Consider the following 16,270-nt stretch of genomic DNA (forward strand, 5'->3'; position numbering starts at 1 on the left):
AATGTATATAGATTTTTTTTTAAATACCTTATTTACAGAAGTATTCAGACCCTTTCCTATGACACTTGAAATTGAACTCAGGTGCTTCCTGTTTCTATTGATAATCCTTGTAATGTTTCTACAACTTCATTGGAGTCCACCTGTGGTAAATTCAATTGATTGGACATGATTTGGAAAGGCACACGCCAGTTGACAGTGCATGTCGAAGGAATTGTTCATAGAGCTCCGAGGCAGGATTGTGTCGAGGCACAGATCTAAGGATGGGTACCCAAACATTGCTGCAGCATTGAAAGTCCCCAAGAAAACAGTGGCCTCCATTATTCTTAAATGGAAGAATTTTGTTACCACCAAGAATCTTCCTAGAGCTGGCCACCCAGCCAACCTGAGCAATTGAGGGAGAAAGGCCTTGGTCAAGGAAGGACCAAGAACCCGATGATCACTCGGACAGAGCTCCAGAGTTCCTCTGTGGAGATGGGAGAATCTTCCAGAAGGACAACCATCTTTGCAGCACTTCACCAATTAGGCCAGATGGAAGCGACTCCTCAGTAAAAGGCACATGACAGCCCACTTGGAGTTTGCCAAAAGGTACTTAAAGGACTCTCAGACCATGAGAAACAAGATTCTCTGGTCTGACGAAACCAAGATATGGTGAAGCATGGTGGTGGCAGCATCATGCTGTGGGGATGTTTTTCAGCAGCTGGGACTGGGAGACTAGTCAGGATCAAGGGAAAGATGAACGGAGCAAAGTACAGAGAGATCCTTGATGAAAACCTGCTCCAGAGCCCTCAGGACTTCAGATTGGGGTGAAGGTTCACGACCCTAAGCACACAGCCATGACAATGCAGGAGTGGCTTTGGGACACGTCTCTGAATGTCCTTGAGTGGCCCAGCCAGAGCCCGGACTTGAATCCAATTGAACATCTCTGGAGGGACCTAAAAATAGCTGTGCAGCAATGCTCCCCATCCAACCTGACAGAGCTTGAGAGGATCTGCAGAGAAGAATGGGAGAAACTCCTCAAATACAGGTGTGCCAAGCTTGTAGCATCGTACCCAAGAAGACTCAAGGCTGTAATCACTGCCAAAGGTGCTTCAGCAAAGTACTGAGTAAAGGGTCTGAATACTTATGTAAATGTGATATTTTTTTATATATTTTTTTATACATGTGCAAAAAGAAAAAAACTGTTTTGCTTTGTCATTATGGGGTATTGTGTATAGATTGATGAGGGGGAACAACTATGTAATCAATTTTAGAATAAGGCTGTACAAAATGTGGAAGAGGTCAAGAGGTCTGAATACTTTCCGAATACACTGTACTTTGTTATTTTCCATATTACCTCGGTAGCTATTTGGAGAGCTCCCACTGACTTTGAAGCAGACAGTGAACACATTAATGCTGGGGAAATTGGCTGAGACACAGCGTTATGGTTAGAGGTACACTTGGCCAGTGGAGGCTGCTGAGAGGAGAACGGCTCATAATAATGGCTGGAATGGAGCCAATGGAAACCATGTATTTGATACCATTCCACTCATTCCCCTCCAGCCATTACCACAAGCCCGTCCTCCCCAATTAGGGTGTCACCAACCTCCTGTGACTTAGGCACATCACAGATCTAGGATCATTTATGCTCGTCAGATCCTATCCTCATTAACCATTAGGGGGGATAACTCACAACTGAACTAAGAGCAGTGTCTGATCCTACTTCTCCCTCAGATTACTCCAGTCCAGAAAAGACCGAGAGCTTGAGTTAAATCAATGCACTTCCCAAACACTACCTGAGGGTGGCGCTTCACTGGTGATGCAGGCACATGTTGGGCAGACTCACAGCAGTGTTTGAGTGTTGGACTGTGGTTGGGTTTTACAGGCAACTGGGCTCATAGATAAAAATGACCTTTTTGGTTACACATTTCACTCTTCATGCAGCCTTCACTAAACAAGTGTTTCTACTTGTTTTGATTATGACTCTCACTGCGACCACTAAATATTGTGCATGTACGAAGAAACTAATTGTTGTGATGGATATTGGTTGTGGTTGTTGGTAAGATAGTAGAGGTGGATGTGTAACTTGTCCTGACAAAGTCCTGTCCATGAGTTGAAGAGTGGAAGAAGCTTCAATGTGGGAGAAAAGTGGAAGAAATTAGGGAAAGAGAGAGACCCTGCTCAAGGATACTTTCATTAGAAGTAGAAATAGGCCATGTGACCAACAAGGTCTTCTTCTTGGGTGCTCAGACTTTATTGAGCAAACATTGGACCACTAATGAGAAAGCATGCCTTATGCATCATTCACCACTTCCTCTTCCTCTAAATAAGGTGATGTTCAATTAAATGTCAGTGTAGTTTAGTTTCTAACCTGCCTCACTGCATGTAACTGTAACAGCACGTACACACACATGCATGCATGCATGTACACACACACACACACACACACACACACACACACACACACACACACACACACACACACACACACACACACACACACACACACACACACACACACACAGAAACACAGAAACACATATGTGTTACAGGTCTCAGTTTTGGGACTGATGCAGCAGATAATAGTTCCTGTAACACAGGATAAATGATGTAACAGGAGAGAGTGGCTTCTCTTTCAAAGGTTCCCTCAATTATTTTATTAAATATTCTCTCAAGTGCAAATCATCTTTTTCGGTCTTTTCATTGTATTTTAATGTTGTTATTTTTTTTCCTTTAAAGTGTATTTAATAATTTGTCTCATAAATCCCTGACATAGTATTTCATAAACATCAAAAATATTATATTACAATCCAATTCACATCCTAAAATTCTTTACATTTATACCCCAAACACATTTACTCTTAACTTTAATTCACCTGTTTACGTTATAATTATGTAGTTGACTGTTGCCCACTAAAGCCCCATAGGAGACTCTAAAACATGAAAGCCTTTAAAGACTGGTATAACTCATTGGAAGATACTTTATACCCATGCTCAAAATACATTCACCCAGTTTAAGAAGGGTTAATAGAAAGACAAGACTATTGCAAATTACATTCATGCTAATTATTGGAAAACGACTGAACAAGCTAGCATAGCGCTAACCGAAGCTAGCAATCAGCTGGCCGGAGCTAGCAAACAGCTAACCAGAACGAGCCAAAAGCTAACCAGCGCTAGCTAATAACTAACCGGAGCTAGCTCTAAACAAGCAGCTTTTCACAGTACAACAATTGCAAAGTTCTTAAACATCACAGTTACAACATTAAATTCTCTAAACCCTTAGGATGTTGTCAGGAGTGTCTTTGTCAGGAGTTAACAATTAGTTTCTTTCTAGATCACAGGAATGCACCGCCCCGTCACATCTTCAACAGGCAACTTACAAAACGATATTGTGGTATTCTGTTTATTTTGACAATTTACTGACCTGTAACACAGGATAAATGATGAAACAGGAGAACATGGCATCCCTTTCAACGGTTCTTTCAATTATGAGAACACACAGGTGCGGGATCACATATAGTCTGGCAGTCTCTATGGGGGTGCCACAGGGTTCAATTCTCGGGCCGACTCTCTTCTCTGTATACATCAATGATGTAGCTCTTGCTGCTGGTGATTCTCTGATCTACCTCTACGCAGACAACACAATTTTGTATACTTCTGGCCCTTCTTTGGACACTGTTAACTAACCTCCAGACAAGCTTCAATGCCATACAACTCTCCTTCCGTGGTCTCCAACTGCTCTTAAATGCAAGTAAAACTAAATGCATGCTCTTCAACCGATCGCTGTCCGCACCTGCCCGCCCGTCCAGCATCACTACTCTGGACGGTTATGACTTAGAATATGTGGACAACTACAAATACCTAGGTGTCTGGCTACACTGTAACCTCTCCTTCCAGACTCACATTAAGCATCTCCAATCCAAAATGAAATCGAGAATTGGCTTCCTATTTCGCAACAAAGCATCATTCACTCATGCTGCCAAACATACCCTCGTAAAACTGACCATCGACTTTGGCGATGTCATTTACAAAATAGGCTCCAACTCTCTACTCAGGAAATTGGATGCAGTCTATCACAGAGCCATCCGTTTTGTCACCAAAGCCCCATATACTACCCACCACTGCGACCTGTATGCTCTCGTTGGTTGGCCCTCGCTTCATACTCGTCGCCAAACCCACTGGCTCCAGGTCATCTACATCTCCTAGGTAAAGCCCCACATTATCTCAGCTCACTGGTCACCATAGCAGGACCCACCCATAGCACGCGCTCCAGCAGGTATATTTCACTGGTCACCCCCAAAGCTAATTCCTCCTTTGGCCGCATTTCCTTCCAGTTCTCTGCTGCCAATGACTGGAACGAACTGCAAAAATCACTGAAGCTGGAGACTCACATCTCCCTTACTAACTTTAAGCACCAGCTGTCAGAGCAGCTCACCGATCACTGCACCTGTACATAGCCCATCTGTAAATAGCCCATCCAACTACCTCATCCTCATACTGTATTTATTTATTTATCTTGCTCCTTTGCACCCCAGTATCTCGACATGCACATTCCTCTTCTGCACATCTATCACTCCAGTGTTTAATTGCAATATTGTAATTACTTCTCCACCATGGCCTATTTATTTGCTTACCTCCCTTATCTTACCTCATTTGCACATGCTGTATATAGACTTTTTTCTACTGTATTATTGACTGTATGTTTGTTTATTCCATGTGTAACTCTGTGTTGTTGTATGTATTGAACTGCTTTGCTTTATCTTGGCCAGGTTGCAGTGGTAAATGAGAAGTTGTTCTCAACTAGCCTACCCGGTTAAATAAAGGTGAAATAAAAATAAAACATTTAAAAAAGTCCCAGTGTGAAGCGAACATGTCTCACTGCCCCCGACTGGCCAACAGGTGTATAAAGGCATCGCCATGGCGAAACCTTGGAGGACTGACATTTCAGTAAAAGCATTCTTCCCCAATACAAAGAAAATACATAAACATAAATGTGACCATACATTGTATGTGCACCACATATGCATGGGTGCACATACCCCCCCACTCACATACACACACACACACAATATGTATGACACACACACAGCTTCACATGAAATACATGTATTTATTTTAAGCTATAAGCATTGAGAAATGAATTGTGCAAGAGAACTGTTCATTTAGAGTAAACTGCAGCCCCGCCCAGGGGAGCTCCGTTTTTTATAGCTCAGTGTTGTGACAGACAATACATCCCCTCTAACCAATAACAGCCACCACACCTATCAGGAAGTTAGAAGAGACACGTTTGGAGTTTATAATTAATCCACTGTTTATCCAACCCACAGTGGTACAGCTCCAGGGGCTAAATCTAGGTTGAATGAAAACGTTAGCGTGACAGGGAACGTTAAAGGGCATAATGTCAAGTAATTCGTCAAACAACGTGTCATTTTATTACATACAACCTGTTATTTTATTACAGTGATGACCACATCTGATTCATTGCAGGGTAGGCCTATTCAGAATTGTTGACAAAATAGATGTTATATATTGTGGTTCCATGTTAATAACATTGTTGTTTACATTTGTATATTGTATATATATATATATATATATATATATATATATATATACATTAGTATGCAATTGCATTCATTGAGGACAAACACAGTGGGATAGTGGGTGTAGTTTGTTATTCATAAAAACAAATGAGGATGACAAAAAGTATACAGTTCCATGTGTTTTATTCCGCCTGTATGGGAATGCGTTATACAATCTGTTTTATTGGTCTTGCAGTGCTGTGTTTTTATCATGAGTTCAGGACGATGGTTTTATGGCGTCATTCATTGTGTCAAAGGACAAGCTTACTTCTCACAGTTATACAATAGGTTACTGTGTTGGTGACAGAGACAGTGCGAAGTTTAAAGGCGCTCACTCACATTTGCACTGCGTGAACACTTGAGAAAATGGCTAGACTACATCAATTTGTTACGGCCTTCACTGCGCCTAAGTGATTCAGTTCGATTGACATACCCTGTCTATCGACGCGCTGAGGCATTCAGGGGACTTACCGGAAACCAAACTTTTTCTTCAAACTTGTTTCGTAGCTGAGTCGAACGCGTCGAAAGAGGAAAGAAAGAGACAAGACCGTTCCGCGTCCAAACTTTTACAGTTCCTTATTTTCTTCCTCATATTCGAGTCATGTTGGATAATAGTTGGTTGCTGTCTAAAATAAGTGAAATACTGACTTTTTGTCAAGAATAACGGCCGCCTTCGAGTGTTATTCCTCCACACATAGTATAACGGATATTCGTTTTTATCATGGAAGACGTGAGTATTCAGTCTATTGCATTGTTCTGATGGGCGGCATTGGTGGAATCTCGGTCGGCTATGGTTGGTTTTAAATTAAATAAAGGCTACAGGTCTAATGAAAGTTTAACCTTAGTAAATATTCTTACATTTTCTCGGTGGCGACATAGGTCAATCAAAACACTCGCGCAGGGGTAGGAAAGTAGTCTAAAACTCATCAACATTCAAGGTCAGAAAGAGTAAAAAGAGCAATATAGCCTAGATTTAAAACAATCCGCAGTTCATTGGATGGACACTACACACTACATATAGCCTGTTGAAGTATCGGCGAAGAAAATAATAATTTGTGTTTCATCAAACTGATATGCTATGCGTCAATAGGCTCCAACAACGCATCGTACTTTTCACAGTTCAAACTCAGGTGCCAGGAGCTGTTAAAGCCACGCACCTGACAACCTGTTGCTTTCAACGGTAGCCTACTACTGCTACTGGAGCATTTACAGCGGTCTCTCTCACCCCTCCGTTGCTGGCTGCTGCCCCTGTAGCCATGGAGATGTTAGGGGAGGAGGAGGGGTTAATAACTTTATTTTTACGTTGTAATAACTACATTGTAGCTATTTGGATACATTTTAGCCTACAGGGTTAGGTAGGTTACTTTCTAAATGTAATCGGTTACAGTAGGGTGGTACACAATTGGGCCAGTATCATCCGGGTTTGGCCGGTGTAGGTCATCATTGTAAATAAGAATTTGTTCTTAACTGACTTGCCTAGTTAAATAAAGGTTCAATCAAAAATATATATATATAAAAAACAGTACTAGTTACTTGTCCAAAATTATAATCAGTAACATAATTTTTGGATTAACCAAATTCAGTAACATAATCTGATTACTTTCTGTTACATTTTGATTACTTTCCCCTTAAGAGGCATTGGAAGAAGACAAAAAGGATCCATCAAACCCATTTGGTGTGTCATCATAGTGGTCTCTGACTTGTGGCCAGACTCGCTCAGGTGGAACAAACTTCAACTTGCGCCTTTTTTCAATGCTGAATTGAATGTCATTGAGGAAACAAACATCCTTTCTGAATTTAATCCAAGATGTAATCATCTAGTTTTTCAAAAGTATCTGATTACAGTTACAGTTTGTTTCAAACCGATAACATGTAACCCAACCCTGACCCTACATTATAGCCTACTATTTAGATAAACTGTAGCCTACCCCTCCGGTACAGTAACTGATCCAGTGCCAGCTCTTGGGTCAAGCTCCTAATGAATATGTTGGGGTAGGCCTATGTGTTATGATCTCAAAATCAGTTATTGAATGTGAACAAAGTCACCATACCTACAACCATGGTGAGTAGGCCTACACCACAGTGTTGTCTGGGGATGCAATGCAGCTTGGGTCAGACTGAAAGAGCTACTGAGTCACCTAATATGTAAGGCTCTCATCCTATCCTGAATGATCCTAAATCCTAAATAGGCTAGTTAGAACAGAAGAAGATGTACTGCTTTTAAAACTTCATCTGGATGCCTATTGTCCCTTCTGTTGTTTTGAATGTACTGACGTTAAAAAGAGTAGGCCTGAATGGACAAGCATTGACCTGTGTGTTTTAAAGATGTCTTTATGGGATAAACAGGCCTACTGTATGTGCAACAACTCGTATAGCAGCTCAAAGTTGCAAGCCGTAGATGACATTGAGGCGAGTTTCCGGAAGCTGCTACTAGAATGAGGAAGTCGAACAGAGCAGTAAAACAGTAAATCAATCAAAATTGGCTACTTTGCAACTTTTTGCACACACACATATACATACGCTGGTGCAAACACACACACACACACACACACACACACACACACACACACACACACACACACACACACACACACACACGCACGCGCGCGCGCGTGTGAGCTTGCGATGCAGTGAAACTCTTGTCAGAGTAGCCTATAATCTCTGTTAACCCAGAAGTCAGCTGCATGGTTAACTTCTGTGTTCCTACAAATTGTGAGTTCTGGCAGAATCGAAGTCACCACCTTGCAACAAGAAACTCTCAGCCAAAGCCCCCCCCCCCCCTCCCCCATGTGGGCACAGGCACGAAGCACTCTAGACTACGCAGTTTATGCACCGCCTTCACCCAATCCTGATACGTCCAAATAACCAGTGACAAAACCCTTAAAACGGAACTAATACTGCTGTTATCTCCCACATCCCAGTCAGACCTGGCAGATTCTCTCAGTCTAGATGCTGAGTCACGGGAGATGAAGTAGTATGGAATGTAAATTCATGGTCAAAAAAAGTACTATGCCCAGCAAGGTATGGTACTTCTAGGAGCTTCTCTCAGCTACATAAACATTGATTTAAACAACTGTGTCACAATGGACGTGGAGCAATTGAGTTTAAAAGAAAATGTTCTTAGTGACCTCAGAAACCCCCTTGGACACAGAGGTTTAGCCCTGAGCAGCACTATCCTATTACAGTAGTGTAGTGTTAGTGTAGTGTTAGTGTAGTATTAGTGTAGTCTTTCATTAATAACCAGAGTGCAGGGGTGAGATAAGGACCACCATGCAGTCAAGGTTTATACTACAGGGGTGCCTGGCAGTCCCATAACAAATCAGGGCACGTTCATAAACAGGAAATATTGACCCAACACCCCCAGAAGTGTTAAAGGTACAGCCTGTCATTTGAGCAGCCTGACCTGCCACTTGGTTTGGTAAACTGAGGGATGAGGCTGGAGAAATGGAACCACTCTCATATTCAGATGGACTATGAATTCCAAGACTAACAGTCCATAAGAATGACTTATAGTGTTAACCATATTTTCAAGCTATACATGGTTTGTTTCCAAAGGTTTATTGTAAAGACCAAGGGCCAGTTTAATGGAAACTGACCTGTTAGTCCTGGACTAGGCCTGGAAACTAGTCCTGAGAGGAAGTCAGCCATCACTATGTTTTCACATCAGTATAACTATATGAACAGCTGGACTAACCACACTCAATGCCCTATATGTAGCTATACTAATGGGATCTTAATTGGTAAATGAAAGACCCTATTAGGTAGGACTGGCGGAAAGGGTTTGGCTGTGTGTCTGTGCAGTCTCTCTTGGTAGACGTTTCCTATAGCAGATCTAGGATCAGCTTACCCTACCCACACATTTCACCTTATCATTAGGATTTAAAACTCAAAACTGTCCTCAGATCAGTGTCTAGGGGCAACTTCATTCTAGTCCTCTGAGTCACAGCAATAGGTTGACAGGCCATTCCTCGTGGGCTGGGTTTATATACACCGGTGTGGCTGGACAGTGTCTGGCGGCTCAGTGAAGGCCACTGCCTGGCTAGCTGCCTGTTATACACAACCAGCTGTTTTAACACTCTGTCACTGACCCCTCCCCTCTCCCCTCTCTCCTCCCCTCATCCTCTCACTTCACTCTATCGTTCTATCTCTGACTCTTTCTCTGTCTGTTTTTCTCAACCCCTCACTTTATCTTTCTTTCTGTCCGTCCCCCCGTCCACCCCCCCTCTCTCTCTCTCTCACACACACACACACACACACACACAATAAACACTACCTACCCATTGGGCAAAAACTGTTCAAACAACGTTGTTTCACCTCATTTCAACCAAAAAAGTCCATGTGATGACGTTGAATTAACTGATTGGATTTGCAAAAAGTCATCAACGTAAGGGCATTTCTCAACCTAATGTAAATCAAACTTAGACGTTGAACTGACGTCTGTGCCCAGTGGGGAGGTTCTTTTGGCTCAGTATCACTGACACCAACACTTCTTCGACACTTCTTCTGTAATTGTCAGTTACGTTCTGCTGTTGCTGGAAGCATGGCCATGGTGTGTGTCAGCCTGCTGGACCACATTGGATTCTGAGGAAACAGACTTGCACATTATGTGAGGAAAACAATTAACCCTCTTTGACCACCGCTCAGCCTTGTGCTGCACAATAGTCCATTTCTGAACAGCGTTTCCCGGCGTTTGGACTTGTGCTGCACAATGGTTGTGTGTGAGTAAGTGTGTGTGACTGAGTTCCCTCTGAAACTCTGATGGTGTTGTTGATGTGTGTGTGTGTGTGTGTGTGTGTGTGTGTGTGTGTGTGTGTGTGTGTGTGTGTGTGTGTGTGTGTGTGTGTGTGTGTGTGTGTGTGTGTGTGTGTGTGTGTGTGTGTGCGTGCGTGTGTGTGCGTGCGTGCGTGCGTGTGTGTGTGCAATAGGGTATTTCTTTGGGACTTCCTCTTGTTGGTTACTATCTTTGAGAGCTCTACGTCTCTCCTATTCCTCCCTCTCCCACCTCTCCCTCCCTCTCCCACCTCTCCCTCCCTCTCTCACCTCTCCCTCCCTCTCCCTCTCTCACCTCTCCCTCCCTCTCCCACCTCTCCCTCCCTCTCCCACCTCTCCCTCCCTCTCTCACCTCTCCCTCCCTCTCCCACCTCTCCCTCCCTCTCTCACCTCTCCCTCCCTCTCTCACCTCTCCCTCCCTCTCCTACCTCTCCCTCCCTCTCCCCCACCTCCCTCCCTCTCTCCCTCTCCCTCCCTCTCCCTCCCCTCTCCCTCCCTCCCTCTCCCACCTCTCCCTCCCTCTCCCACCTCTCCCTCCCTCTCCCACCTCTCCCTCCCTCTCCCACCCCTCCCTCCCCCTCCCTCCCTCTCTCACCTCTCCCTCCCTCTCCCACCTCTAACCTGCTCTCTCAATTCAATTTAAGGGGTTTTATTGACACTGGAAATATATGTTTACATTGCCAAAGCAAGTGAAATAGATAAACAAAAGTGAAATAAACAATACAAATAAAATTAGCATAAAAAATTACACTCACGAAGGTTCCAAACGAATAAATACAATGTCAAGATGTGCATATAGTTAAAGTACACCTCTCCCACTTCCCCTATTCCCCACTCTCTCAAAGGATACTAAGGTGTCTTCTCTCCTCTCTCCCACTTCCCCTATTCCCCACTCTCTCAAAGGATACTAAAGGTGTCTTCTCTCCTCTCTCCCACTTCCCCTATTCCCCACTCTCTCAAAGGATACTAAGGTGTCTTCTCTCCTCTCTCCCACTTCCCCTATTCCCCACTCTCTCAAAGGATACTAAGGTGTCTTCTCTCCTCTCTCCCACTTCCCCTATTCCCCACTCTCTCAAAGGATACTAAGGTGTCTTCTCTCCTCTCTCCCACTTCCCCTATTCCCCACTCTCTCAAAGGATACTAAGGTGTCTTCTCTCCTCTCTCCCACTTCCCCTATTCCCCACTCTCTCAAAGGATACTAAGGTGTCTTCTCTCCTCTCTCCCACTTCCCCTATTCCCCACTCTCTCAAAGGATACTAAGGTGTCTTCTCTCCTCTCCCACTTCCCCTATTCCCCACTCTCTCAAAGGATACTAAGGTGTCTTCTCTCCTCTCTCCCACTTCCCCTATTCCCCACTCTCTCAAAGGATACTAAAGGTGTCTTCTCTCCTCTCTCCCACTTCCCCTATTCCCCACTCTCTCAAAGGATACTAAGGTGTCTTCTCTCCTCTCTCCCACTTCCCCTATTCCCCACTCTCTCAAAGGATACTAAGGTGTCTTCTCTCCTCTCTCCCACTTCCCCTATTCCCCACTCTCTCAAAGGATACTAAGGTGTCTTCTCTCCTCTCTCCCACTTCCCCTATTCCCCACTCTCTCAAAGGATACTAAGGTGTCTTCTCTCCTCTCTCCCACTTCCCCTAATAGCTAGCTAAGTCAACCAGTGGAAAGGGGAGACCTTGTTAACTCAGATGATGTTGATTAGGACGTGTGGTGAGTTCAAGCCGGGCAGGGCAGCATGGAACTCAATTCATCCCAGATGGAGCCTTCTCCTCCCTGTTTAAGACTTTATAAGGAACACATGTCGGCTAAGGTGTGCCTTTTTTAAGGCCTTGAAATGAGGGCTCGGCCTTGGCCCATTTGGGATGGTTGTTGAAAGAGTTGTAAAGTGAATCAGATATTGCAAAGGCATAAGAAAAGGGAGCTTTTGGATTTGGCTCGGGCTTGGTTTTTGGGTTAGGTTTTCTCATATGAAATGAGAATTTGGAAGACATCCATTTATGACACAATAACAAAGCTTGGCCCAATACAGTTGTATATTAAATGTGTATTTGCTCGTCTTATTTCAAACATCCTCAGAGGCACAAACCCGTGTAAACTTCAACTTCATAATGTTACACTCGTCATTACATGCTAGCATACGATAGTCATTATCAGATGTTATTTTGGGATGTCCACTGATTAACCAAGCATCTCTTCCTGTGGGAGTCGATATGTGGTAAAGCTAAAAGCAGATCCATGTTTGGAACTGTTACACCTTCTGGCAGGTTCAGCTTGGCTAACTAGCTAACTAGCTAACTAGCTAACACTGCTAAAGTTGCTTGCAACAATGGCCGACACCACAGAGCTCTGTGAGCTTTCAACCAGTAAGCTCAGTTGGGATAACTAGCCAACATGTTTAATGTTGCCACTTGCCACAATGATAACTGTACAATCAAGGAAACAGAGACTCAAGGCGACTGTTGCACTTTTACCAGCATGTTGAGTTTGGTTAACTAGCCAACATGGCTAATGTTGCCACATGCCACAATGTTGTATGACGTGAGTCCATTAAACTGTTGCACCTAACAGCATTCCCTCACTTTAGCTAACTATGCTAGCCAATGTTAAGCTGCATAATGGAAGACACAGAGTCAAGCCAACTGCTGCAGTGCAAAATATCTCTTCTATAATGTACACTCTTAGAAAAAAAGGTGCTATCTAGAACCTAAAATGGTTCTTCGGCTTCCCTCAGTGGATAACCCTTTGAAGAACCCTTTTTGGTTCCAGGAAGAACCCCCTTGAGTTCCATATAGAACCCTTTACAGAGAAGGTTCTACATGAAACCCAAAATAGTTTGACCTGGAAGCAAAAAGGGTTCTCCTATGACGACAGCTGAAGAACAATTTTGGAACCCTTTTTCTAACAGTGTAGATGTATCCAGCACCACACCCAGCATTATTGGCAGGGGTGAGCTGTACTGTCAGGCATTGTATACAGTACACTGTGATGTGTTCCACTTTCCACTGGCCTGGCCTTCAGTGTGTGTGCGTGTGTGTGTCAGAGAGACAAAGGCCAATCAGTGCTTTCCTCTTTCACTTAGAGACAGCGATGCATGCCATGTCCCCTCTCTCGCATGTCTCTGTTTTGTGGACAATGCACTGTGGAAGACCAATGACTGCCTTTTATCTGTGTCTCTTTCTCTCTCTTTCCTTCTCTCTTTCTCTCTCCCTCTCTCTCGACTTCTCTGTATTTTCCTTCCTCTTTCTCTCTCTCTTCCTCTTTCATTCCTCTATCACCTCTAACCTTCTCCCTTCATCTCTTTCTAACTCCTTTAACCTCTCTGTGTCACTCCCCCTCTCTCTCTAGGCCTTTCCTCTCCTCACAGCTGTACCTTTCCTCTGTGTGCAAAGCGGAGCCACTCTTCCCAGTGCTGTCGCAGTGAAAGTGGAAAAACAGCTCGATGACCCTTTAAAAAGACATCCTGTGGAATTTCCTCCAATAGATTCGGAGTGCCTGGGAGTTTTAGACAGGCACCTGCAGTTGTTTGTGTTTTATTCTGTAATAAATGAGGACCAGTCAATTTGCTGCATAGTGTCTCCTAAGGGAGTTTGAGGTAGATAGTGCTGTGAGCTTTTATTTTACGTTGTTGTCTCTTCATTGGTTAATATTACAAACGCAATCCAGTCTTATTCAGTGCTGGAAGTTTCATACTATGTTTTGTAGTAACTGAGTAGCATAGTAAAGCATTGTGATAGAAAGGCATTGTGCTACAGCTACTCTACAGTAATCCTCTGGAACTGTCGTCAGCTTTCTCAGGTCTCAATACCCTGGTCTGGACTGGTATCTCCACGTATGGACAGCTCCATATAACAACAGGGTGGTGTTCATTAAGCAAGAAATGGAAGAAAACAGAATGAAACAGATGGAATACCTAGCAAAACATTTTACAACATTTTTGTTGTGTGCCCTTATGAACAGAACCCTGGCATTCTGCTTCAGATCTGTCCAGTTTCCCGATAGTGATGGAACTTAGGCTTACAAGTGTATTAACATTGAATATTTCCTACAATGGCTGAAGATGTAACATACGTTTCCCAAAACACCAATCAGAGAGCCCAAACGGTTGCATATACCCTGACTCTGTGTGCAATGAACGCAAGAGAAGTGACACAATTTCACCTGGTTAATATTGCATGCTATCCTGGATTTCTTTAAGCTAAATATGCAGGTTTAAAAATATATACTTCTGTGTATTGATTTTGAAAAAGGCATTGATGTTTATGGTTAGGTACAGTCGTGCAACGATTGTGCTTTTTTTTCGCAAATGCGCTTTTGTTAAATCCTCCCCCTGTTTGGCGAAGTCTTTGTTAGGAAGAAATAGTCTTCACACAGTTTGCAACGAGCCTGGTAGCCCAAATGCTGCATATACCCTGACTCTGTTGCAAGAGAAGTGACACATTTTTCCTAGTTAAAAGAAATTCATGTTAGCAGGCAATATTAACTAAATATGCAGGTTTAAAAATATATACTTGTGTATTGATTTTAAGAAAGGCATTGATGTTTATGGTTAGGTACACGTTGGAGCAACGACAGTTATTTTTTGCGAATGCGCACCGCATCAATTAATATGCAATGCAGGACACACAAGATAAACTAGTAATATCATTAACCATGTGTAGTTAACTAGTGATTATGATTGATTGACTAATTGTTTTTTATAAGATAAGTTTAATGCTAGCTAGCAACTTACCTTGGCTTCTTACTGCATTCACGTAACAGGCAGGCTCCTCGTGGAGTGCAAAGTAAGTCAGGGGGTTAGAGCGTTGGACTAGTTAACCGTAAGGTTGCAAGGTTGAATCCCAGAGCTGACAAGGTAAAAATATGTTGTTCTGCCCCTGAACAAGGCAGTTAACCCAATGTTCCAAGGGCGTCATTGAAAATAAGAATGTGTTCTTAACTGTCTTGCCTGGTTACATAAAGGTGTAAAAAAAAATAATAATAATCAGCCAAATCGGTGTCCAAAAATACCAATTTCCGATTGTTATGAAAACTTGAAATTGGCCCTAATTAATCGGCCATTCCGATTAATCGGTCGACCTCTACTTAACATGCTTTTGGGAAACCGGACCCTGGGAAGTCTTTTCCGAATAACACAACTGAAAGAACCCCTTGTGATTTGATCATTTCACTTTTGTATTTCAGTTCCTAACTTCAACTGTTTTGAGATGTAAATAAATCCTATTTTATTATGGGGATGTTTTTCTTTCAGCCGCTTGGAAGAAGTTCTACTTTTACAATACTTTGTACATACTTTCTGCATGTTGATTTGTATGGTGCTGTGTATCTTTACCCAAATCAAGTAATGTCATTTGATGTAATACACATGCTCCACTCAATGTAGACAGAAAGACAGAAGATGGCCTCCTTACGTGACCTCAGTGTACAGAATAGGAAACTGATACTAAGCTGAAATGTGATACTAAGAAAAAACACCTGAGAGCAGAGAGAGAAAAGAGCGAACTGCCTAGAAATAAGTGTTTTTCTGAGGTGAGAAACAGAGCAGCAGAGGAGGAAGAGGTAGCGGGAGTGTAAAAATTAAATTAACTGTTACTAAATAAGAGTTGTCGGTGTTAACTTAGCTGCACATGCCTCAAATGTCATCATAAACCACTATAGTGTCAGTTCTCCTACAGCTTGCAGTGCCCTTGGACTTACTAAGTGTCACAGCTCTCTGCAGTGCCACAGCGGGGCCTATTGAGACGTCAGGTTTCAGGCGTTTACAATACTCATACAAAGTCACTTCGTTTTGAGCCAGACACAGCACAAGAAATCTAGCAAGAGTATGAAGAGAAACATGCTCTAATACAGTGCCTTGCGAAATTATTCGGCCCCCTTGAACTTTGCGACCTTTTGCCACATTTCAGGCTTCAAACATAAAGATATAAAACTGTATTTTTTTGTGAAGAA

The 16,270-nt window shown here is 43.0% G+C and overlaps 1 protein-coding gene across 2 annotated transcripts in view; it reads left to right on the forward strand.

Moving 5' to 3' along the window:
* Positions 1-5,852: 5,852 nt before the first annotated feature.
* plekho2 (pleckstrin homology domain containing, family O member 2) overlaps positions 5,853-16,270 on the forward strand; it is a 32,692-nt gene continuing 22,274 nt past the window's right edge. For both annotated transcript variants that reach the window (XR_010457964.1, XM_064989252.1), the window contains exon 1: positions 5,853-6,285. Coding sequence is in view for 1 of the 2 variants with exons in the window: in XM_064989252.1 (XP_064845324.1) it covers positions 6,277-6,285 (9 nt within the window). In the remaining variant the exon portion in view is untranslated. The remainder of the gene's footprint in view (positions 6,286-16,270) is intronic.

Source organism: Oncorhynchus masou, chromosome 2 (assembly GCF_036934945.1).
Source record: "Oncorhynchus masou masou isolate Uvic2021 chromosome 2, UVic_Omas_1.1, whole genome shotgun sequence".
NCBI classification, from domain to species: Eukaryota; Metazoa; Chordata; class Actinopteri; order Salmoniformes; family Salmonidae; genus Oncorhynchus; species Oncorhynchus masou.